This window comes from Salmo trutta, chromosome 2 (genome assembly GCF_901001165.1).
Source record: "Salmo trutta chromosome 2, fSalTru1.1, whole genome shotgun sequence".
Lineage (NCBI taxonomy): Eukaryota > Metazoa > Chordata > Actinopteri > Salmoniformes > Salmonidae > Salmo > Salmo trutta.
Window position 1 is genome coordinate 34,523,477 of NC_042958.1, and position 20,857 is coordinate 34,544,333.

General features: G+C 42.9%; 1 protein-coding gene across 4 annotated transcripts in view; it reads left to right on the forward strand.

Moving 5' to 3' along the window:
- LOC115154356 (sickle tail protein homolog) overlaps positions 1-20,857 on the forward strand; it is a 188,806-nt gene that overhangs the window by 145,754 nt on the left and 22,195 nt on the right. For all 4 annotated transcript variants that reach the window (XM_029700514.1, XM_029700522.1, XM_029700533.1 and 1 more), the window contains 3 exons: positions 1,673-1,871; positions 5,009-5,102; positions 18,865-19,667. In XM_029700514.1, coding sequence (XP_029556374.1) covers positions 1,673-1,871; positions 5,009-5,102; positions 18,865-19,667 — 1,096 coding nt within the window. The remainder of the gene's footprint in view (positions 1-1,672; positions 1,872-5,008; positions 5,103-18,864; positions 19,668-20,857) is intronic.

Sequence of the window (20,857 nt, forward strand, 5' to 3'; positions counted from 1 at the left end):
TGAACCTAGGGCAAACTTCACCCCGTAGCCTCCCACACACACATACCCACAGTCTTGTCCCCAGAGACATCTGGTCTTCCTTAAGAGCCCTGTGCCAGTAGGAGTAGTGCCTTCAGTCAGAGGACTCCTTAACACAACATTGGAGCTATGGTCGCTGACATCTACATTAGGAATTACTCTATTCAAGTGAGTTTCTGTATTCTCTCAATGTTACATATAGCTTTATATGTAGAAGTGCAACATTATGCTTATACTACAGTATAGTAGTAGTTGTTTTGGAATAACTTTTAGATATTTGTTGCTGTACTGTGTTTTATTTTGTGGAAGCGAGGGAGCATGGCAATTTTAAAGAACTCTCTTTATTCTGCATTTGAAGTGAATGTAATTTAAGGTGATTTGGGTCCATTTGGAGAAGCGTTAGAGTAGAGTGTTGAATAGGATCTGACTGTGGTAAAGCCTTGCAAGCTCTAGAAACTAAGGCTGCATCCCAAATGGCACCTCATTCCTTATGTAGTTAGCTACTTTTCACCGGAGTCCATAGGGCTCTGCTCAAGAATAATGCACTATATTGGGAATACAGATGTACGGTCTTAATTTCATCACCCGGTTGCAAGAGAACTTTCCTGCAATGCAGAAAATGTCAAACTTGTAGTGTATTTGAGTATCTGAAGTTTGTAATTTTCACTTTGAAATTCCAGACTTGATTTTCCCAGAATATGTATCAACCCCTACAGAAATGTAAATTAATTATAATCCACATAATAATGTACATTTCCTGTTGCTGAAGGATTATTTTCCTGCTGTAGCAATCTAGCTCAAATTTAGTTCCTAGTGTGCCATTTGTCAAACAAACAAAGTCTATTCTTCTCTGTCCATTTGCTGTGCAGCCACGCCATTTGGTTCTGATTTAAGAGTGAAACCAGACAATCAGCAACTACATACAGTCCTGCAATCCGACTCTATCTTAGAATGGAGCTGTCTAAAGTCTCCGGAGCTAATAAAATTTGTTTTTTAGGGAATGTTACAAATGCTGCATGTGAAATAGAATATGAAGCCCAGTGTGTGTCCCAAATGGCACCCTATTCCCCGTAGGCCCTGGTCAAAAGTAGTGCACTATCAAGGGAATAGTGTTCCATTTGCAACGCATGACCAGTCATCAAATAACACACATGGCATTAGGATCATCTGCAAGGTCTTTCATCATAATGAAAAGCTAGTGGCTAACTGCTAACATAACAGTACACCAGGGAAAGAGCGAGTTAGTTCACCAACTGACTACGTTGTTACAAGGAACCCCTACTATTAGCTACAGAGCCGGAGATGTATGTACCATAGAGGGGCTCAGCACTTTATTTCCTGGATCCTCTCTCTCTTTAATGGAGCCTATAGGATCTTTATTATACTACCGGAACCGTCTGGTCTTTAACTCAGTGGAAATACACCGAAGATATAGTGTTTGTGCTGTATGTCCGACTGCGTACAACTCATGTGGCCCCACAGTACACAAAGTATGCGTCCCAAATGGCACCCTATTCACTATATAGTGCACAACTTAGAATCGTGGCCCGTAAGACTGATGTCATGTTCCTGTACATGGTTAACAGCCACCAGATCATCATCAACCAATCATTAACTCTTTGGTAACCCTCTTTCCTTCCTCTCTACTTCCCAGGCGTGCTGTACCTGCAGTACGGAGAGGAGACCAAGCAGATCCGGATGCCCAATGAGATCACCAGTGGCGACACCATCAGGGCTCTGTTTGTGAGTGCCTTCCCCCAGCAGCTCACCATGAAGATGTTGGAGTCTCCCAGTGTGGCCGTCTATGTCAAAGATGACATGAGGAACATGTACTACGAGCTTACTGACGTCAGGTAAATGTGTGTTTGTGTGTGTGTGTGTGTGTTATGTCGCTATTTTCCCAAACTGGGTTAGATAGAGCAGGTAATTTGGGGTTTTCTTCCCTATGTCTCAGTCTCACCCCTGTAAGGTCCTCAGGGTTACCCAGCAGCCTTCCTCTCTCCCCTCCTTAGGCTCTTCCTGTCTAATGAGCTCAACTTACGCAACACAGGAAGTGACCCTCTCCACGTCCCTGTCAACCCAATAGCTGTGTGGATGAAAGGCCTCAGGATGTGGAGCCCTACTGTAGTGGACGCGTTAGTTCCACCAACACCTAAACAAACCCAAACAACACAGTCCCAAATGACACCCCAATCCTTATCTAGTGCACTACTTTGGGTTTGCCTATGGGCCCGGGTCAAACGTAGTGCACTACATAGACATTAGGGTGCCATTTTGGGTCGTGAGCATAGTTTTAGAGCCTCTACTTTCTCTAATTTTGTCCCACGTGATGGAAAGTGGAAAGTTCTATTGTGGGCGACTTCATGTGTTTTTACACGTGTCCTTCCTGCTCAGTTGGCAGGACAGAAGGATTGGACAGGAACCCATAAACAGTCTTGTTTCTTCCAGAGCCACAGATTTAAAGTGAGTGAGAGAGCTGTATCAAAGGTGGCCACAGTCTGTGCAGAGAGACACTTATTATGCATCCCAAATGGCACCATATCCCCTATTTGATGCACTACTTTTGACCAGGGCACAAAGGAACTCTGGTAAAAAGGAATACACTATGTAGGGAATAGGGTGCCATTTGGGACGCATATTAAGTGTCTCTTTGCATAGGCACATGTAGCATTAGCGTTAGCCTGCCTTTCTTTTAACACAGAGAGGAAAACAAACACCAGTGAGATTCTGTAAGACAACACTGACCAGGGTTTCTTGCCCTCACAGTCATCCCCACACACACGTCACCAATCACCCACTTCCTGGTATTATGGGTGTGTTTATGGGAGACAACACTTCATAAAGTCCAACCATATATACAGGGCATTTGGAAAGTATTCAGACCCCTTGACTTTTTCCACATTATGTTACGTTACAACCTTTTTCTAAAATTGATTCAATTACATTTTTCATCTACACACAATACCCCATAATAACGAAGCGAAAACAAGTTTTTAGAAACTTTTGTGAATGAAAAAGAACCAAAAGTACCTTATTTATAAAAGTATTCAGACCCTTCGTTAGAGACTCGAAATTGAGCTTGGGTGCACCCTGTTTCCATTGAGCATCCTTGAGATGTTTCTACAACCTGATTGGAGTCCACCTGTGGTAAATTCAATTGATTGGACATGATTTGGAAAGACGCACATTTTTCTATATAAGGTCCCACAGTTGACAGTGCATGTCAGAGCAAAAACCAAGCCATGAGGTCGAAGGAATTTTCCGAGACAGGATTGGGTCGAGGCACAGATCTGGGGAAGGGTACCAAAAAATGTCTGCAGCATTGAAGGTCCCCAAGAACATAGAGGCCTCCATCATTCTTAAATGGAAGAAGTTTGGAACCACCAAGACTCTTCCTAGAGCTGGCCGCCAAACCAAACTGAGCATTTGGGGGAGAAGGGCCTTGGGAGGTGACCAAGGTAGGTGACCAAGAACCCGAAGGTCACGCTGACAGAGCTCCAGGGTTCCTCTGTGGAGATGGGAGAACCTTCCAGAAGGACTTCCATCTCTGCAGCACTCTACCCATCAGGCCTTTATGGTAGAGTGGCCAGACAGAAGCCACTCCTCAGTAAAAGGCACATGACAGTCCGCTTGGAGTTTGCCAGAAGGCACCTTAAGGACTCTGACCATGAGAAACAAGATTCTCTGGCCTGATGAAACCAAGATTGAACTCTTTGGCCTGAATGTCATGCATCACGGAATGTCATGCATCACGTCTGTAGGAAACCTGGCACCATCCCTAAGATGAAGCATGGTGGTGGCAGCAGCATGCTGTGGGGATGTTTTTCAGCGGCAGGGACTGGGAGATTATTCAGGATCGAGGGAAAAATGAACGGAGCAAAGTTCAGAGATATGCTTGATGAAAACTTGCTCCAGAGCGCTCAGGACCTCAGACTGGGGCAGAGGTTCAACTTCCAACAGGACAAAAACCCTAAGCACACAGCCGAGACAATGCAAGAGTGGCTTCGGGGCAAGTCTCTGCATGTCCTTGAGTGGCCCAGCCAGAGCCCGAACTTGAACCCAATCGAACATCTCTGGAGAGACCTGAAAATAGCTGTGCAGCGACGCCCCCCCATCCAACTTGACAGAGCTTGAGAGGATCTGCAGAGAAGAATGGGAGAAACTCCCTAAATACAAAGTGTGCCAAGCTTGTATCATCATACCCAAGAAGACTCAAGGCTCTAATCGCTGCCAAATGTGCTTCAACAAAGTACTCAGTAAAGGGTGCGCTTTTTCATCATGGGGTATTGTGTGTAGATTGATGAGGGGGAAAAATAACTATTGAATCCATTTTACAATAAGGCTGTAAAGTAACAAAATGTGGAAAAAGTCAAGGGGTCTGAATACTTTCCGAATGCACTGTATACAGATTGCCCAGTGAATGATTTGACAGTGCAAACAGAAGCTGTTTAGTGACTATATTGTATTTTAGTATATTTGAATTTCTGTAGAGTACAAGCTTTCGTCACACTGGACAATTATACTCAATTTTGAAGGCTCAAATGGAAAAACAAGTGTTCTCTATCTGTAATGTTCTTGCGGTGGTGGGATGTTTACTTTATGACTAGCCGTCATCTTTTTTTATCAGGGCTGTAAAAGTTATCACATGTTCGTTCCTCGCAGACTGGTACGGTAGAGCGCAGGAGTACTAGCTGACTCAGAACACATCTAGACAGAGAGAGCTTTACTTAGGAGCTTTATTTATTAGAGGAAAACTATTTACCATAACACTACTATAACATTTTTGGACTAATTAGACACTTTGACACAGCACCGTGATGTCTCAGCCAGTGTACGGTCAGTACACCAGACCACGGACTGTGTATGACATAGCCTTGTCAGAGTACACACCAATGTCTCGGTATAGGAGTCTCGCAGCTAGAGACAGACCACTGTCCGATAGTGATATAATCTGGGCACCTCGTCAAACTTCGGATGTTTCTCTCTACAGGAATATCACGGATCACTCCTGCCTGAAGGTGTACCACAAGGACCCCGCACAAGCCTTCAGTCACGGCCCAAGACCCACCAACGGCGATGCCAGGGTGAGTACTTTACTTTCGGTTTTGTTCACCAGCTTCAAACAGCTTCAAATACAATGTTTTTGTTTATGGAAAATATATTTCACAGCGGTTTAGATGGTACAATGATTCTCTACACTATACTTGCTTGTTTTGTCACATAAACTGAAATTAGGCGAACTATTATAATTTTAGCAACCAGGAAATGGAGGAGCAATTTCTGCATAGTGCATCTTTAATTCCTGTCTGAGCAAAGGAATATAGAGGGTCTATTTCTAAGTCCATCCCTACTGTGGTGCTTTTGTAAAAAAAAAAAAAGTACAGTATTTACGACGGGTATAATTATATGCAACATGCCAGCCATTCCCACGGAAACCGCTCCAGTACGGAATAGGCCATTCTAGTCAGTCTAACGTATAAATAACACCGTCTATGGGGGCCCTACCCCTTTCTCCCCTCTCCTCCTCTCCTCCTCTACCCACTTCTCCTACTTATTATCCCTCCCTCTCAGCATCTACGTAGAGGAATGACCCCCCCCCCAACCTCCCCGTCTTCCTTAATCTGTTTATGGGGGTCTTCTGTTCTCCGTGCCTCATTTTGGGGGGATCGAGGGAGCCTTGTGTGTGCTTTAGCGCAGTTCTCCGGAAACAATTTAACTACATTCATGGGGCTTTTCCTTGTCCATTCTTCTTCAAATCTTCTGCTATTCTCCCACAAGGCTGTTGCCTGCTCTCCTCATGTTGGTTTCCTGCTGATGTAACGGAACTAACGCGCAAAGACCTCATTCCTCATGTGTTCTAACCCCAAATCCTTTCTGATCATCTGAACCCTATCCTCCCTAGTCCTCTTGGATGCTTTATCTATCTAGCCAAGAGGAGTCTCCATGTGTACTTTTGCCCAGAGCCCTATTGGGTCCTGGTTAAAAGATGGGCACTATATAGGGAATAGAGTGCCATTTGGGATGCAAAACAGGAGTATTATTGCAGTTATTACAATCACAACAACCCTTTCAATGAGCCCAGCATCATGTATTGTGTCTTTGTAGAGAGACGGCAGCTTTGCTTTATGGGAAGTGGAGTGTGCTGTCAGATTCTGTAGTGTTTTGCTTTAGTTGCAGAGTAAAGTATCATTGAGTCTTAAGTCTAGGGACTACTTTTGATTGATTCTCTCTATTATTTATGAAACTGTGCTTCAGTCTGCCTCTATTTCCTACCGTATAAGCATACACTGTGTGGTATAGTATAGTATTTTACTGAAATGAATCGAACACATAGGATACCAAGGAGAAACCACCATTTCTATAACAACTACTGCATGCACGGCAGAACATTTAAGAAAGAACCATTGATTGCTCTACTGTTGATTGTTTAACAGGAAGCAGTGTTGTAAAAAGTGAACACACTCAACCACCCACCCACCCACATACATACATACACACACACACACACACACACACACACACACACACACACACTGCATGAATACGCAACCCAGTTCTCATGAGCTGTCTTATCAGTTCTGTCATTGTTTAACCCTCAGGAGCAATTCACACACTCATTCTGTCTCTCTAGACTACTGGACTACTCCAGGAGACCTATGGGCATTGTCTTCCACACACAAACACTCACTCACGCACAGGTTGCACACACACACCCGCACAGGTTTGAGTTTATTTGTTCTTGCCTAGGCACTGGTGTGCGATTGAGTTGAAGCCGCCTGTCTCTTTAAAAGGCGGTGACCGCTTTGATGATGTTTGAATTCCAGATTGTCCCTTTAACAGACCAAAGTCCATAGCCTAACTCATATGGTCTCATCCAGGGATGGGCAAAAATAACAAAATACAATTATAAAATACAAATACAAAATGCCATAAAGATCAATGTATCAAAATAAACTACAAAATACTTGTATTTGAAATACATATTTTAATTACTTCCAAGTGTTCTATCATTTGAATTACTCTGGGCTGTATTTTGTAATGTATTCAATTAAAATACAAAAATACATTTGCAGGTAGCTGGCCCGAACAGCAACAACATTCTCAGTAACGGTTACCAAAAAAAAATACTTTTGATACCAATGCAGGGGAAAAGCAGGGCCACAAAATGTATACAACTTACAGTATTTTGAAAATACAAAATACATTGGAGTGTAGTTCAGCCCAGTGTAATTCAAAGAAAAAAATACTCAGTCATTCAAATATGTATTTCAAGTACAGTACATGTAACAGAAATATGACATTTGCAATAAGTTGTTCTGGGATTCAAACAACAACAAAGCGGTTAGATTCTTCAACAATCAATGGCTCTATTTCATTTAAATTTGATCATCCATATATTTATATGTATATATTCTTATTCCTTTACTTAGATTTGTGTGTATTAGGTAGTTGTTGTGGAATTGTTAGATTACATGTTAGATATTGCTGCACTGTCGGAACTAGAAGCACAAGCATTTCGCTACACTTGCAATAGCATCTGCTAACCATGTGTATGTGACCAATAGAATTTGATTTGATTTTGATTTAAGTCCCAAAATGGATGTACCAATCCCAGATCACCCCTTTAAATACATGCTCATGAAGTGATACAGCTATAATAGTGTATACAGGGCATTCGGAAAGTATTCAGACCCCTTGACTTTTTCAACATTTTGTTACGTTACAGCCTTATTCTAAAATGTATTAAATTAATGTTTTTCCTCATCAATCTACACACACATAATAACAAAGCAAAAACTGTTTTTTTTCTTCCATTTTTGCAATTGTATTTAAAAAAAAAAAAAAAAAACTTATTTACATAAGTATTCAGACCCTTTGCTATAAGACTCAAAATTGAGCTCAGGTGCATCCTGTTTCCATTGATCATCCTTGAGATATTTCTACAACTTCATTGGAGTCCACCTGTGGTAAATTCAATTGATTGGACATGATTTGGAAAGACACACACCTGTAAGGTCCCACAGTTGACAGTGCATGTCAGAGCAAAAACCAAGCCATGAGGTTGAAGGAATTGTCCATAGAACTCTGAGACAGGATTGTGTCAAGGCACATATCTGGGGAAGGGTACCAAAAACTGTCTGGAGCGTTGAAGGTCCCCAAGAACACAGTGGCCACCATCAATCTTAAATGGAAGAAGTTTTCCTAGAGCTGGCCGCCCAGCCAATCTGAGCATCCAGGGAGAAGGGCCTTGGTCAGGGAGTTGACCAAAAACTCGATGGTCACTGACAGAGCTCCAGAGTTCCTCTGCGGAGATGGGAGAACCTTCCAGAAGGATAACCATCTCTGCAGCACTCCACCCATCAGGCCTTTATGGTAGAGTAGCCAGACGGAAGCCACTCCTAAAAAGTGGCACATGACAGTAAAAGGCACATGACAGCCTGCTTGGAGTTTGCCAAAAGGCACCTAAAGGACTCTAACCATGAGAAACAAGATTCTCTGGCCTGATGAAACCAAGATTGAACTCTTTGGACTGAATGCAAAGCGTCACATCTGGAGGAAACCTGGCACCATCCCTATGGTGAAGCATGGTGGTGGTAGCATCATGCTGTGGGGATGTTTTTCAGCGACAGGGACTAGGAGACTAGTCAGGATCGAGGGATAGATGAACAGAGCAAAGTTCAGAGAGATCCTTGATGAAACCTGCTCCAGAGCGCTCGGGACCTCAGACTGGGGTGAAGGTTCACCTGCCAACAGGACAACGGCCCTAAGCCCACAGCCAAGACAGCGCAGGAGTGGCTTCAGGACAAGTCTCTGAATGTCCTTGAGTGGCTCAGCCAGAGCCCGGACTTGAACCCGATCGAACATTTCTGGAGAGACCTGAAAATAGCTGTGCAGCGACGCTCCCCATCCAACCTGACAGAGCTTGAAAGAATCTGCAGAGAAGAATGGGAGAAACTCCCCAAATACAGGTGTGCCAAGCTTGTAGCGTCATACCCAAGAAGACTCAAGGCTGTAATCGATGCCAAAGGTGCTTCAACAAAAGTACCGAGTAAAGTGTCTGAATACTTATGTAAATGTGATATTTCTGGGGGGTTTTTTTTTATAAGTTTGCATGCATTTCTAACAACCAGTTTTTGCTTTGTCATTCTGCGGTATTGTGTGTAGATTGACGAGGTGGGGGGGGGGACAATTTAATCAATTTTAGAATAAGGCTGTAATGTAACACAAAGTCAAGGGGTCTGAATACTTTCTGAATGCACTGTAGTGTTCTGAAAAATAAAGTGGATATTTGTAGTGGCTGGTGAGCAAATACTTTCTGCCTGAATTTGACAAAGTAATCAAATTCATTCAACATTGATCCATGCCAATTTTGTATCATTACTGTATAATGACTGTATGCTTGTATGAATTAACTGTTGTTTCTATGCCATTAAGCCATTATCTTATGGCAGGTTGCCCTTTTAAATGCAGACTGTGCAAAGTCATACATTTTTTAATACTGAAGCACACACACACACACACACAGGCAAGGTAAACAGTGGCTTTATTCCTGACAGATGTGAAGCTAAGAGTGCAGATGTTTTTCTAGAACATTTGCGAGACAAAAGAGCCTTTCTTATGCCTCCTCGCGTTAGCAGCTTCTCTTCGCTGTGAAACCAAAACCTGGCATACTAGGAAAAGGGCAAATGCAGAACAATAACCAAATGAGTGGTGCACCTGTTCGAACAAAATGTTTTGATTGGAGTGGAAGAGCACTGCTGCACGCCTCAGTAGGGATAAGCAGTGTCCTGTCTTCTCTAAAGAAATAATCAGATACACACACTGCATTGATTATGTCTATCCATAGTAAAGTCAGTGAGAAATCATTTCTGCTGAGTCTCATTGCAACAAACAAACTGCCATGAGATCGAGTTGGAGATACTGACTAGACGCTAGCTAAGTTAACGTAGATGTTTTTTTTGTTTTTCTACTCTGCCTGCTAACACGCTGGATGATTCAGAATCCATTGAAGAGCTTGAATGATTCATTGACGAGAGATACTTACGAACTCAAAGAAACATGTCGCTGGTTTCGGAGGATTCAAGCATTGTTAAGGACAACAAACCTAATAAACAAAACGAACCAAATCCAAGTTGGCCCAGCGGTATCAACGATGGCACCAAACCATCCCCAAGCAAGAGGGCGCGTGTGGAGAGAGGTTTTTGGATGTTGACTTGTTAAAATCCATCAATGAACGGCTTGCCAAACTTGATATCTTGGATATACTACAAGAGGACATCAATGCATTATGTGCCAGTCTAGAATTCAGCCAACGTCAGATTGATGATCTAAGGAAAGAGAACACAGAGCTGACAGGTACTGTAGACTCTATTCATAGCAAGGTGGAGGTGGTTCAAAGGGAGAACAAACAATGTAAAAAAACCTTGCTTGATGTACAGTGTCGATCAATGCGGGACAATCTAATATTTTCAGGGATACCGGAGAATGACAACAGCAGAGGCTGTGAGGACACTGTTCGAGACTTTATGTCAACTCAACTGAAACTGTCCATTGATGTCGTGCGTAATGTCACTTTCTCCAGAGTCCATAGAATAGGTAAGGCCTCTGGAAATAGGCCACGGGCTATTATTGCATGTTTTGACAAATTTAAGCGAAAGGAAATGACGAACAGCAGGGGCAGAGAACTCAGAAACACTGATTTAGGAATGAATGATCACTTCCCCACCGAGATCAATGAAAGGATATATATATTTTTTTTATCCCATCATGAAGGAAAAGCATTGCCTGAATCAACGAGTCTCCATGGTGATGGATAAACTTTACATCAACGGGCAACTGTATCGGACTCTAGAGTAACTCCCTGGCTATATTAATTCAATGTTCAAATCAGAGTTTGTGTGTTGTAGTGTATCATGACAACTTCAACTACAACGAATACATGCTCTATTGATCTCCTCTTGACAAGGAAAGGGCTGCATATAGCTCAGGTTAATGTATGTAGCCTTCCTAACAAAATACATGAGGTTTTTAACTTGGTCAACATAAATAATATTCATATTTTGGCTTTGACCAAAACGCATTTAGATGCGTCTGTAAATGATGGGCAAATGAACATCCATGGATATAGTCTACTGAGAAGGGACAGGACCTTTTAAGAGGAGGGATGACCTTAATGTATGTCAAATAGAGACACTATGGGCTCAAGTACATCTGCCTCGCCAGGCACCTATATTGGTAGGATGAGTGTATAGACCTCCTAGCTCTAAGGTGTCCTATCTGGATGACTTATGCACTGGGTTTGACCAGGCCACAGATGCAACAGAGATGTATTTATCTTTATTTTAATATAAATTGGAAGAATCATAATCATTCGAATAGAACTAAATTGATGATATGCCGAGAACTGTGGTTTGAACAAATGGTTAATGATACTATTTGATCATTAACAAAGTTGGGTCACCGTTCAGACATGTGCATTGATCTGATCTCCTGTAATATACCTTTGCGATGCTTAAAAGCCAGATCAATGCCAGTGGGCTGGACAGACCATAATATTGTGACCATAACCATGAACACCAAGGTTCCAAAGAAACCCCCTAGGATTGTGGTCAAGAGAAATTTTAAAACATTTAATCATGAGCTATTTCAAAAGGTTTTGGCTGCTGTACCCTGGGAGCTGATTTATCTAGAGGATGATTTAAACCACGCTACAGAATGTTTTATTGATTTGCTTACTGATTAAATGGACAATCATGCCCCAGTAAGAAAGAGTACAGTTGGGGCTCGTCCGTCTCCATGGATTGATGTTGAACTGGGTGAGGCTTTTTGTCAAAGAAATATGGCACAAGTCTTAGCAGCCGAATCTGAACTAGAAATTGATGAACAGAATTATAGAACATTTCACATTACATTTTAGTCATTTAGCAGACGCTCTTATCCAGAGCAACTTACAGTAGTGAATGCATACATTTCATACATTTTTTCCGTACTGGTCCCCCGTGGGAATCAAACCCTGGCGTTGCAAACACCATGCTCTACCAACTGAGCCACATTACGTAATTATGCGGTTAAATTGAATCGTAAGAAAAAAACATTATTTTACAACAACGCTTTTATTGATTGTAAAAATGATTGTAAAAAGGTATGGAACAGTTAAGGGCTTACTTGGTGCATCTATCCCATCATGCCCATCTAGTGTGGAGGTTGACAGGAGAAAAATCACAAAACCAGCTGATGTTGCCTATTTTTTTTATTTATTTATTATTATTTTTTTTTTGTATTCTTTTTTTTTACAAAGAAAATGTATTTACTGAGCAATAATATAAACACACATTCTTCAAAACAAGCTATTCTCCAATGGATTGATGATCATATTATGAGCAACAAGACCTGCTCTTTTAGTCTACAAATGGTGTCAGTAGAGGAGGTGTTAAACCTATTGAAGTCATTACCCGATGGTAAATCTGTATGTTATGATCTTATGGACAATTTTTTACTTCGCTATGCTGCTCCTCAGATTGCAGCTCCACTGAAATACATATTTAATTGGTCACTGGAAAAGGGGATGTTTGCAAATGTATTGAACCATGCTAAACTGTGTCCTATTCCGAAAGACAGCAAAGAACCCATTACTCCTGCCGAAAATCGACCAATTAGTCTACTCCCTTCACTCAGTAAGATATTGCAGGGTATTGCGAGGAGACAAATATGGGAGTACATGGAAAAGAATGAAATCAGTATGCTTATTGAAAAAAACATTCCACTACCACTGTATTGGTTGACATGACTGACCAGTGGCTCAATGCTATGGATAATGGCAGGTTTGTGGGTGTATTATTTTTAGATTTTAGTGCAGCATTTGATTTAGTGGATCGTGAAATAATTTGGACAAAATGAATGCATTATGGTTTTAAGGAGGTAGCATTTTTTTTATTTATTTTTATTTTATTTCACCTTTATTTAACCAGGTAGGCAAGTTGAGAACAAGTTCTCATTTACAATTGCGACCTGGCCAAGATAAAGCAAAGCAGTTCGACAACATACAAAAACACAGAGTTACACATGGAGTAAAACAACATACAATCAATGATGCAGTAGAAAAAATTAAGACTATATACAATGTGAGCAAATGATGTGAGATAATGGAGGTAAAGGCAAAAAAATGCCATGGTGGCAAAGTAAATAAAGTATGGCAAGAAAAACACTGGAATGGTAGATTTGTAGTTTGAAGAAAGTTAAAAATATAAATAATATGGTGCAAAGGAGCAAAATAAATAAAATAAATAAATACAGTAGGGGAAAAGGTAGTAGTTTGGGCTCAATTAAAGATGGGCTATGTACAGGTGCAGAGATCTGTGAGCTGCTCTGACAGCTGGTGCTTAAAGCTAGTGAGGGAGATAAGTGTTTCCAGTTTTAGAGATTTTTGTAGTTCGTTCCAGTCATTGGCAGCTGAGAACTGGAAGGAGAGACGACCAAAGGAGGAGTTGGCTTTAGGGGTGACCAGAGAGATATACCTGCTGGAGCGCGTGCTACAGGTGGGTGCTGCTATGGTGACCAGTGAGCGGAGATAAGGGGGGACTTTACCTAGCAGGGTCTTGTAGATGACCTGGAGCCAATGTGTTTGGCGACGATTATGAAGTGAAGGCCAGCCAACGAGAGCATACAGGTCGCAGTGGTGGGTTGTATATGGGGCTTTGGTGACAAAACGGATGGCACTGTGATAGACTGCATCCAGCTTGTTGAGTAGGGTATTGGAGGCTATTTTGTAAATGACATCGCCGAAGTCGAGGATTGGTAGGATGGTCAGTTTTACGAGGGTATGTTTGGCAGCATGAGTGAAGGATGCTTTGTTGCGAAATAGGAAGCCAATTCTAGATTTCAATTGAATTGGGTACAGTCATATCTAACTGACATGAAGCAGTTCACCTACAGTTCAAGTTGGAAGTTTACATACACTTAGGTTGGAGTCATTTAAAACTAGTTTTTCAACCACTCCACAAATGTATTGTTAACAAAGTATGGTTTTGGCAAGTCGGTTAGGACATCTACTTTGTGCATGAAACATTAATTTTTCCAACAATTGTTTACAGACAGATTATTATACTTTTAATTCACTGTATCACAATTCCAGTGTGTCAGAAGTTTACATAGAGAATGTTGACTGTGCCTTTAAACAGCTTGGGAAATTCCAGAAAATGATGTCATGGCTTTAGAAGCTTCTGATAGGCTAATTGACATCATTTGAGTCCATTGGAGGTGTACCTGTGGATGTATTTCAAGGCCTACCTTCAAACTCAGTGCCTCTTTGCTTGACATCATGGGAAAATCAAAAGAAATCAGCCAAGACCTCAGAAATTGTTTTGTAGAACTCCAAGTCTGGTTCATCCTTGGGAGCAATTTCCAAACGCCTGAAGGTACCACGTTCATCTGTACAAACAACAGTACGCAAGTATAAACACCATGGGACCACGCAGCCGTCATACCGCTCAGGATGGAGACACATTCTTTCTCCTAGAGATGAACGTACTTTGGTTGGAAAAGTGCCAATCAATCCCAGAACAACAGCAAAGGACCTTGTGAAAATGCTGGAGGAAACAGGTACGAAAGTATATATCCACAGTAAAACGAGTCCTATATCGACATAACCTGAAAGGCCGCTCAGCAAGGAAGAAGCCACTGCTCCAAAACCGCCATTAAAAAAGCCAGACTACGGTTTGCAGCTACACATGGGGACAAAGAGTGTACTTTTTGGAGAAATGTCCTCTGGTCTGATGAAACAAAAATAGAACTGCTTGGTCATAATGACCATCGTTATGTTTGGAGGAGAAAGGGGGAGGCTTGCAAGCCAAAGAACACCATCCCAACTGTGAAGCACGGGGGTGGCAGCATCATGTTGTGGGGTGCTTTGCTGCAGGAGGGACTGGTGCACTTCACAAAATAGATGGAATTATGAGGAAGGAAAATTATGTGGATATATTGAAGCAACATCTCAAGACATCAGTCACGAAGTTAAAGCTTGGTCTCAAATGGGTCTTCCAAATGGACAATGACCCCAAGCATACTTCCAAAGTTGTGGCAAAATGGCTTAAGGACAACAAAGTCAAGGTATTGGAGTGGCCATAACAAAGCCCTGACCTCAATCCTATAGAAAATTTGTGGGCAGAACTGAATCGAGCATGGAGGCCTACACACCTGACTCAGTTACACCAGCTCTGTCAGGAGGAATGAGCCAAAATTCACCTAACTTATTGTGGGAAGTTTGTGGAAGGCTACCCGAAATGTTTGACCCAAGTTAAACAATTTAAAGGCAATGCTACCAAATACTAATTGAGTGTATGTAAACTTCTGACCCACTGGGAATGTGATGAAAGAAGTAAAAGCTGAAATAAATCATTCTCTCTACTATTATTCTGACATTTCATATTCTTAAAATAAAGTGGTGATCCTAACTGACCTAAGACAGGGAATTTGTACTGGGATTAAATGTCAGGAATTGTGAAAAACTGCGTTTAAATGTATTTGGCTAAGGTGTATGTAAACTTCCGACTTCAACTGTATATCAATGGTTCATTTTCTTCCCCTAATGCTTTAAACTGTGGAATATCGCAGGGCAGCTGCCTTGGACCACTTCTTTATATACCATGACCTTCCTTATCCTCTCTAGGGTAGGGGGCAGTATTTGCACGGCCGGATAAAAAACGTACCCGATTTAATCTGGTTATTACTACTGCCCAGAAACTAGAATGTGCATATCATTGTTTGATTTGGATAGAAAACACCCTAAAGTTTCTAAAACTGTTTGAATGGTGTCTGTGAGTATAACAGAAGTCATATGGCAGGCAAAAACCTGAGAAGATTCCTTACAGGAAGTGCCCTGTCTGACAATTTGTTCTCCTTCTAGGGCATCTCTATCAAAAATACAGCATCTCTGCTGTAACGTGACATTTTCTAAGGCTTCCATTGGCTCTCAGAAGGCGCAAGAAAGTGGAACGACGTCTCTCCAGTCTCTGGGCGAAAAACAGCAGGAGATTTTGTGAGTGGTCAGGCTGAGAACAGTGACACTGGAGATGCGCGTTCATGTGAATTGTCCATGTTTTTCTTTCTCTCTTTGAATGAATACAACGTCGCCCGGTTGGAATATTATCGCTATTTTACGAGAAAAATCGCATAAAAATGGATTTTAAACAGCGGTTGACATGCTTCGAAGTACGGTAATGGAATATTTAGAATTTTTTTGTCACGAAATGCGCTCGCGCGTCACCCTTCGGATACTGACCTGAACGCACAAACAAAACGGAGCTATTTCAATATAACTATGGATTATTTCGAACCAAAACAACATTTGTTGTTGAAGTAGAAGTCCTGGGAGTGCATTCTGACGAAGAACAGCAAAGGTAATCCAATTTTTCTTATCGTAAATCTGAGTTTGGTGAGGGCCAAACTTGGTGGGTGTCAAATTAGCTAGCCGTGATGGCCGGGCTATCTACTCAGAATATTGCAAAATGTGCTTCGCCGAAAAGCTATTTTAAAATCTGACACCGCGACAACAAAGACAAACTCATTGGTTGATTAGTGAAAACCCACTTTCTATAAATATGTTAAAGGAAATTCTGGCCGGTAATCTTCTTTTCAAAGGCAGTGGCACAACAGTAATAGAGAGAAAGGAAAAGCAGTTCAAAAACTTTCGAAGTCAAATATTTTCACACGTCTCTTATGGAAATGCGCAATGTTAAAACTGTTTTGGTTTGATAGGATTATTACAAGGTGGACATAGTACTGCATATATGTCCTAACAAAGGAAAAGCAACAGGTATGTAGTTGTATGAAGTTGAGCACAGCTGTTCTATGCTGTTTGGGATGGCTTGTCAATCATAAACAGATGTTATACCTGAAACTATGCATTCCTTTCATCCTCTTGAAAGACCACATTGCATTTTCAATAGCGTGACTTTATAATGCAGGAGGTCCAGGTTTGTCCGCAGACATACAAAACATTGCCTTTTTAATAAATAAACAAACACATCTGAAGATGTGAGGAGAACTAGCGGCAAAATGGGGAACATTTGGTTTGAGTTTGGCTCATGTGGACTTTTGGCTCCGAGACCTCTCTCTTTCCACTGCCTCCTTAAGGTTCTCATTAGAAGGACAGTATGTCTAGGAGGGTCTCATAAAGTCGGCTCAATCCAGTTTCATATGAGGCTATTAGAGTCCTGCACCAGGCTAGATACACACCCACATGAATCAGGAGTTCTGATGGAGAAGTAGTGAGACTTATTGTATTTGTATTGGTCTCCACTGCAGTCCTTGGATGAGGTAATAAGGATTTTCATTGTTATGATGTCGGTTTATGGGCAATATCTCTTTCTCTCTCTTATACAATGACTACCACCTTGGCAGGGGCAAATTTGAACTGTCTGACTCTTTATGGTCATAGGTGGGGATTCAAACAGTCACCATATGAAATCATTTAAATAGTGGGATTCATAATGAATTAAAGATAACAGGGGGGTGAAAGTGGATTATTCGATTACGAACGACAAAACACGGCGAGTGAGATCACAATAGTAGCCAAGTCGAAGAAAGCACTGGATACAAAACAGCTCCAATAGCCACCCTTTTGGCCATGTGTACAAAACATGACTTCTGAGAGCATAATATTGGGATTGCTGGTATTGACACACTAAACAGGTAGTTGTGAACACTTTCACGCTTGTATACAAATAGCAGGGTCGCAACGGATTAGATAATTACATTGAGGTTAGACCATACATTTTGCTTCTACCGAAGCAGGTGGCTGACCACAAAAACCACTGAACCACAGTAGAAGTAGTGCATAGGGAAGAAATGAACTCACTCTCACAACCTGGCAGTGAGTTAACCATGCATTCCTTTGTGTAAAGATCTCCGCATACTCTCTGCCCTCCACGTTTTGACTTTTAACTCCCTAAATCTGCTCCAGTCATGCCTCTCCTTTAACCCAGCTGTAGCTGAATGAAGTGATTTCATAGTTTGTCCACAGGTACTCTGGGGTCCTTTATGTGTGGTTCAATGCAGTCCCAGCTGCTTGTTTTGCTGTTTTGTGTCAGACGACGGAACCTGTTGCTAATTTACCAGATACTTCTTTCCTGCCTGTAGGCACATAGTTGAAATCATTCTCTCTGGGTTTTCACATGCTGGTTGTTTTAAAAGGTACACTGTTATCAGAAACCAGTGGCAATTGAGCTCACAAGCTAGTATGAGCCTTAAAGAAACCCTCAAGGTAATCACCTAGCTTTAAAGTTAATGTGAATATCCTGCTTGTGAGGGGAATTTTATCCAAAACACTTATCCAAAAAAACTTGTTATCATGTCAAATCATATTTTATAAGCCAAAGGGTATAGGCAATGTGGGGTGTCTGTGAAATCTTAGTAAAATATTGATAGGGGGGGATAGTATCCCTGTGGCCTTAGCAGGATTTAAGATGTTTTCTCACTCTGAGAATGTGCTGATGCGACATTCTTTTTCTCTAGACATGAAAACTAACCGTCCTGGCTGGCTTAGAGCATAATGGTCTGCATCCCAAATGCCACCATATCCCTATTTATTCGACTACCTTTACTGGAGTCCTAGTGAAGGGCATAGGGAATAGGGTGCCATTTGGGATGCAGGCATGGTGTGTTTGGTGACCTCTCTCCAGAGATGCAGGGTATACAACAGACCAGAGCTCTAAACGCTCAGACGGAGGTGTCATGGCCGACTACCTGAGAGCTGTGACACTCGACAACGTTTGGTAAACATGGTCAACTAACTTAAGTGTAACGTAGTAATAACGTGATTTGGTGTTTTTGGTTCCACTCTTCCTCCAGATGCACAGAGAGGTGATGTATGGCAGCAGAGATGGCCAGCACCCCCCAATGCGACAGCTCTCCATGGGCCCCCCTCCACACCACCCCATGCAGGGCTCCCTGTCCCCACCCACGGCCCACTCCCTGCCCCCCTCGCCCTCCCGGATCCCCTTCGGCCCGCGCCCGGGGTCCATGCCCGGCACTGCCACCATGCCACGGGAGCGCATCTCCAACGCCACCCCTCCCGCACGATCCGTGTCCCCCTGCCCCAGCGCCATCCTGGAGAGGCGGGACGTCAAGCCCGACGAGGACCTGAGTGCTATGAGTCCCAGCCTATTGAGGGGTGGAGAGGGGCTGTATGCCGACCCATACTTGCTCCTCAACGAGGGGAGGATGGGCCACGGCCTTGCCCATGGAGGGCACCCTCCTGCTGGGGACATTGTGGACCATGGCAGCCTGGCTGGATACCACCGTGTCTCTATCCGCTCTACAGGCTCCTACAGCGGGCCCAGCCCCACCGAGGCCATGGAACAACCGTCACTCTACCGCCAGAAGTCCAGGAAGTACGGAGACAGCCAGCTGCCTACGCTGGGCTCCAAGACCCCACCCCCCTCACCCCACAGGATGGCAGAGGTGAGGATGATTGACATCCACGGGGCGCCACCCCCTCCCAGCGGCATTCCCCAAGAGCGCTCCTCGCCCGTTCGCCAGTCCTTCAGGAAGGAGGAAGTGGTGAAAAGCAGAAGCAGCATGGCGTCTCCAGTTGTCCCAGACCTCCAGGGTGGTCACGGCCCTATCCCGCCAGCCAACGACCCCCAGACACGGTAAGCCAACCCGGGGGACCTGAGGTGGGGCGGGGGCTCAGTGAAAGGGTATGATACTGCATGGGGACATAGATGAACTAACACTGCATCCTTCTACCACCCTAACAGTAACCGTGGGCTGCTCTGTTTTAATCTTAGCTCAGACTGTGTCTCATCATCACCACTGCAGGGCAGAGACATCTCAGTTGTCTGCCCTGTCTCACAGATACACACACACTGCGTGTCTGGTCTGCCCTGTCAAGGTCATCACATTTAGCACAGTGGGCTATAACACTGTATTATGGTTATGAATATAGTTATTGTCTTTTATCTAGATCAATTAGGGCCGTGTGTGTGACCAGCTCTGTTGATATGAATAGCTTATTCCTAGTCCTAAAACCTTGGAGTGAAGAGTTGAAGAGGGCTGGTTTACTCAGTGCTACATAGTTGACTCTGTAAACCAGGCCAATGCAGTAATGGAATAGCGCTTCAAGCCCCCTATCCAGACTGTATATCAATAACTCTCTGTCTGCATGCCCGTGTACATCGTCTGTTAGCCCTGCACTCCAGCAGTTATCTCTGCGGCTATTTCAACTTGGCTTGTTCTGTTTCACTGAAGGACAGAACACACAAACACAGGAGAGGGCGTGAGGGACATACTCCAGCCATACAATAATTTGTGGTTTCATTGGAATGCATTAGACCGGATGGCTATGGGGGTGAGGGGGCTATTTGTGTACTGCTCAGGAAAACCAAAGCAAATATTGTCCAGGTTGGATAAGACCTGGGCTTCCTGAAAGCCGAATCAGGGGGAAGAGATCACTAGGACCACCTGCATGGCACAAACACCATGACTGTGTCCCAAATGGCCCCCTATTCCCTTTAAAGTGCACTACTTTTGACCAGGGCCCGCATAGGCAGGTAGCCTGGTGGTTAGGAACGTTGGGCCAGTATCCAAAAGGTCACTGGTTTGAATACCCAAGCCGACTAGGTGAAGAATCAGTCAATGTTCCCTTGAGCAAGGCACTTAACCCCAATTGCTCCCGTAAGTCACTCTGGATAAGAGACTCAAATGTAACATACATTTGGGACGTTCCAATCTTAAATGGGTCTGGGAAAAAGGAGTAAAGGAATTTCTGTGGAAAGGTACTTCATGTATAACAAACAGGGTAGTTTTGTTCACTTACTTTATACTCTATAACTACAGAGTG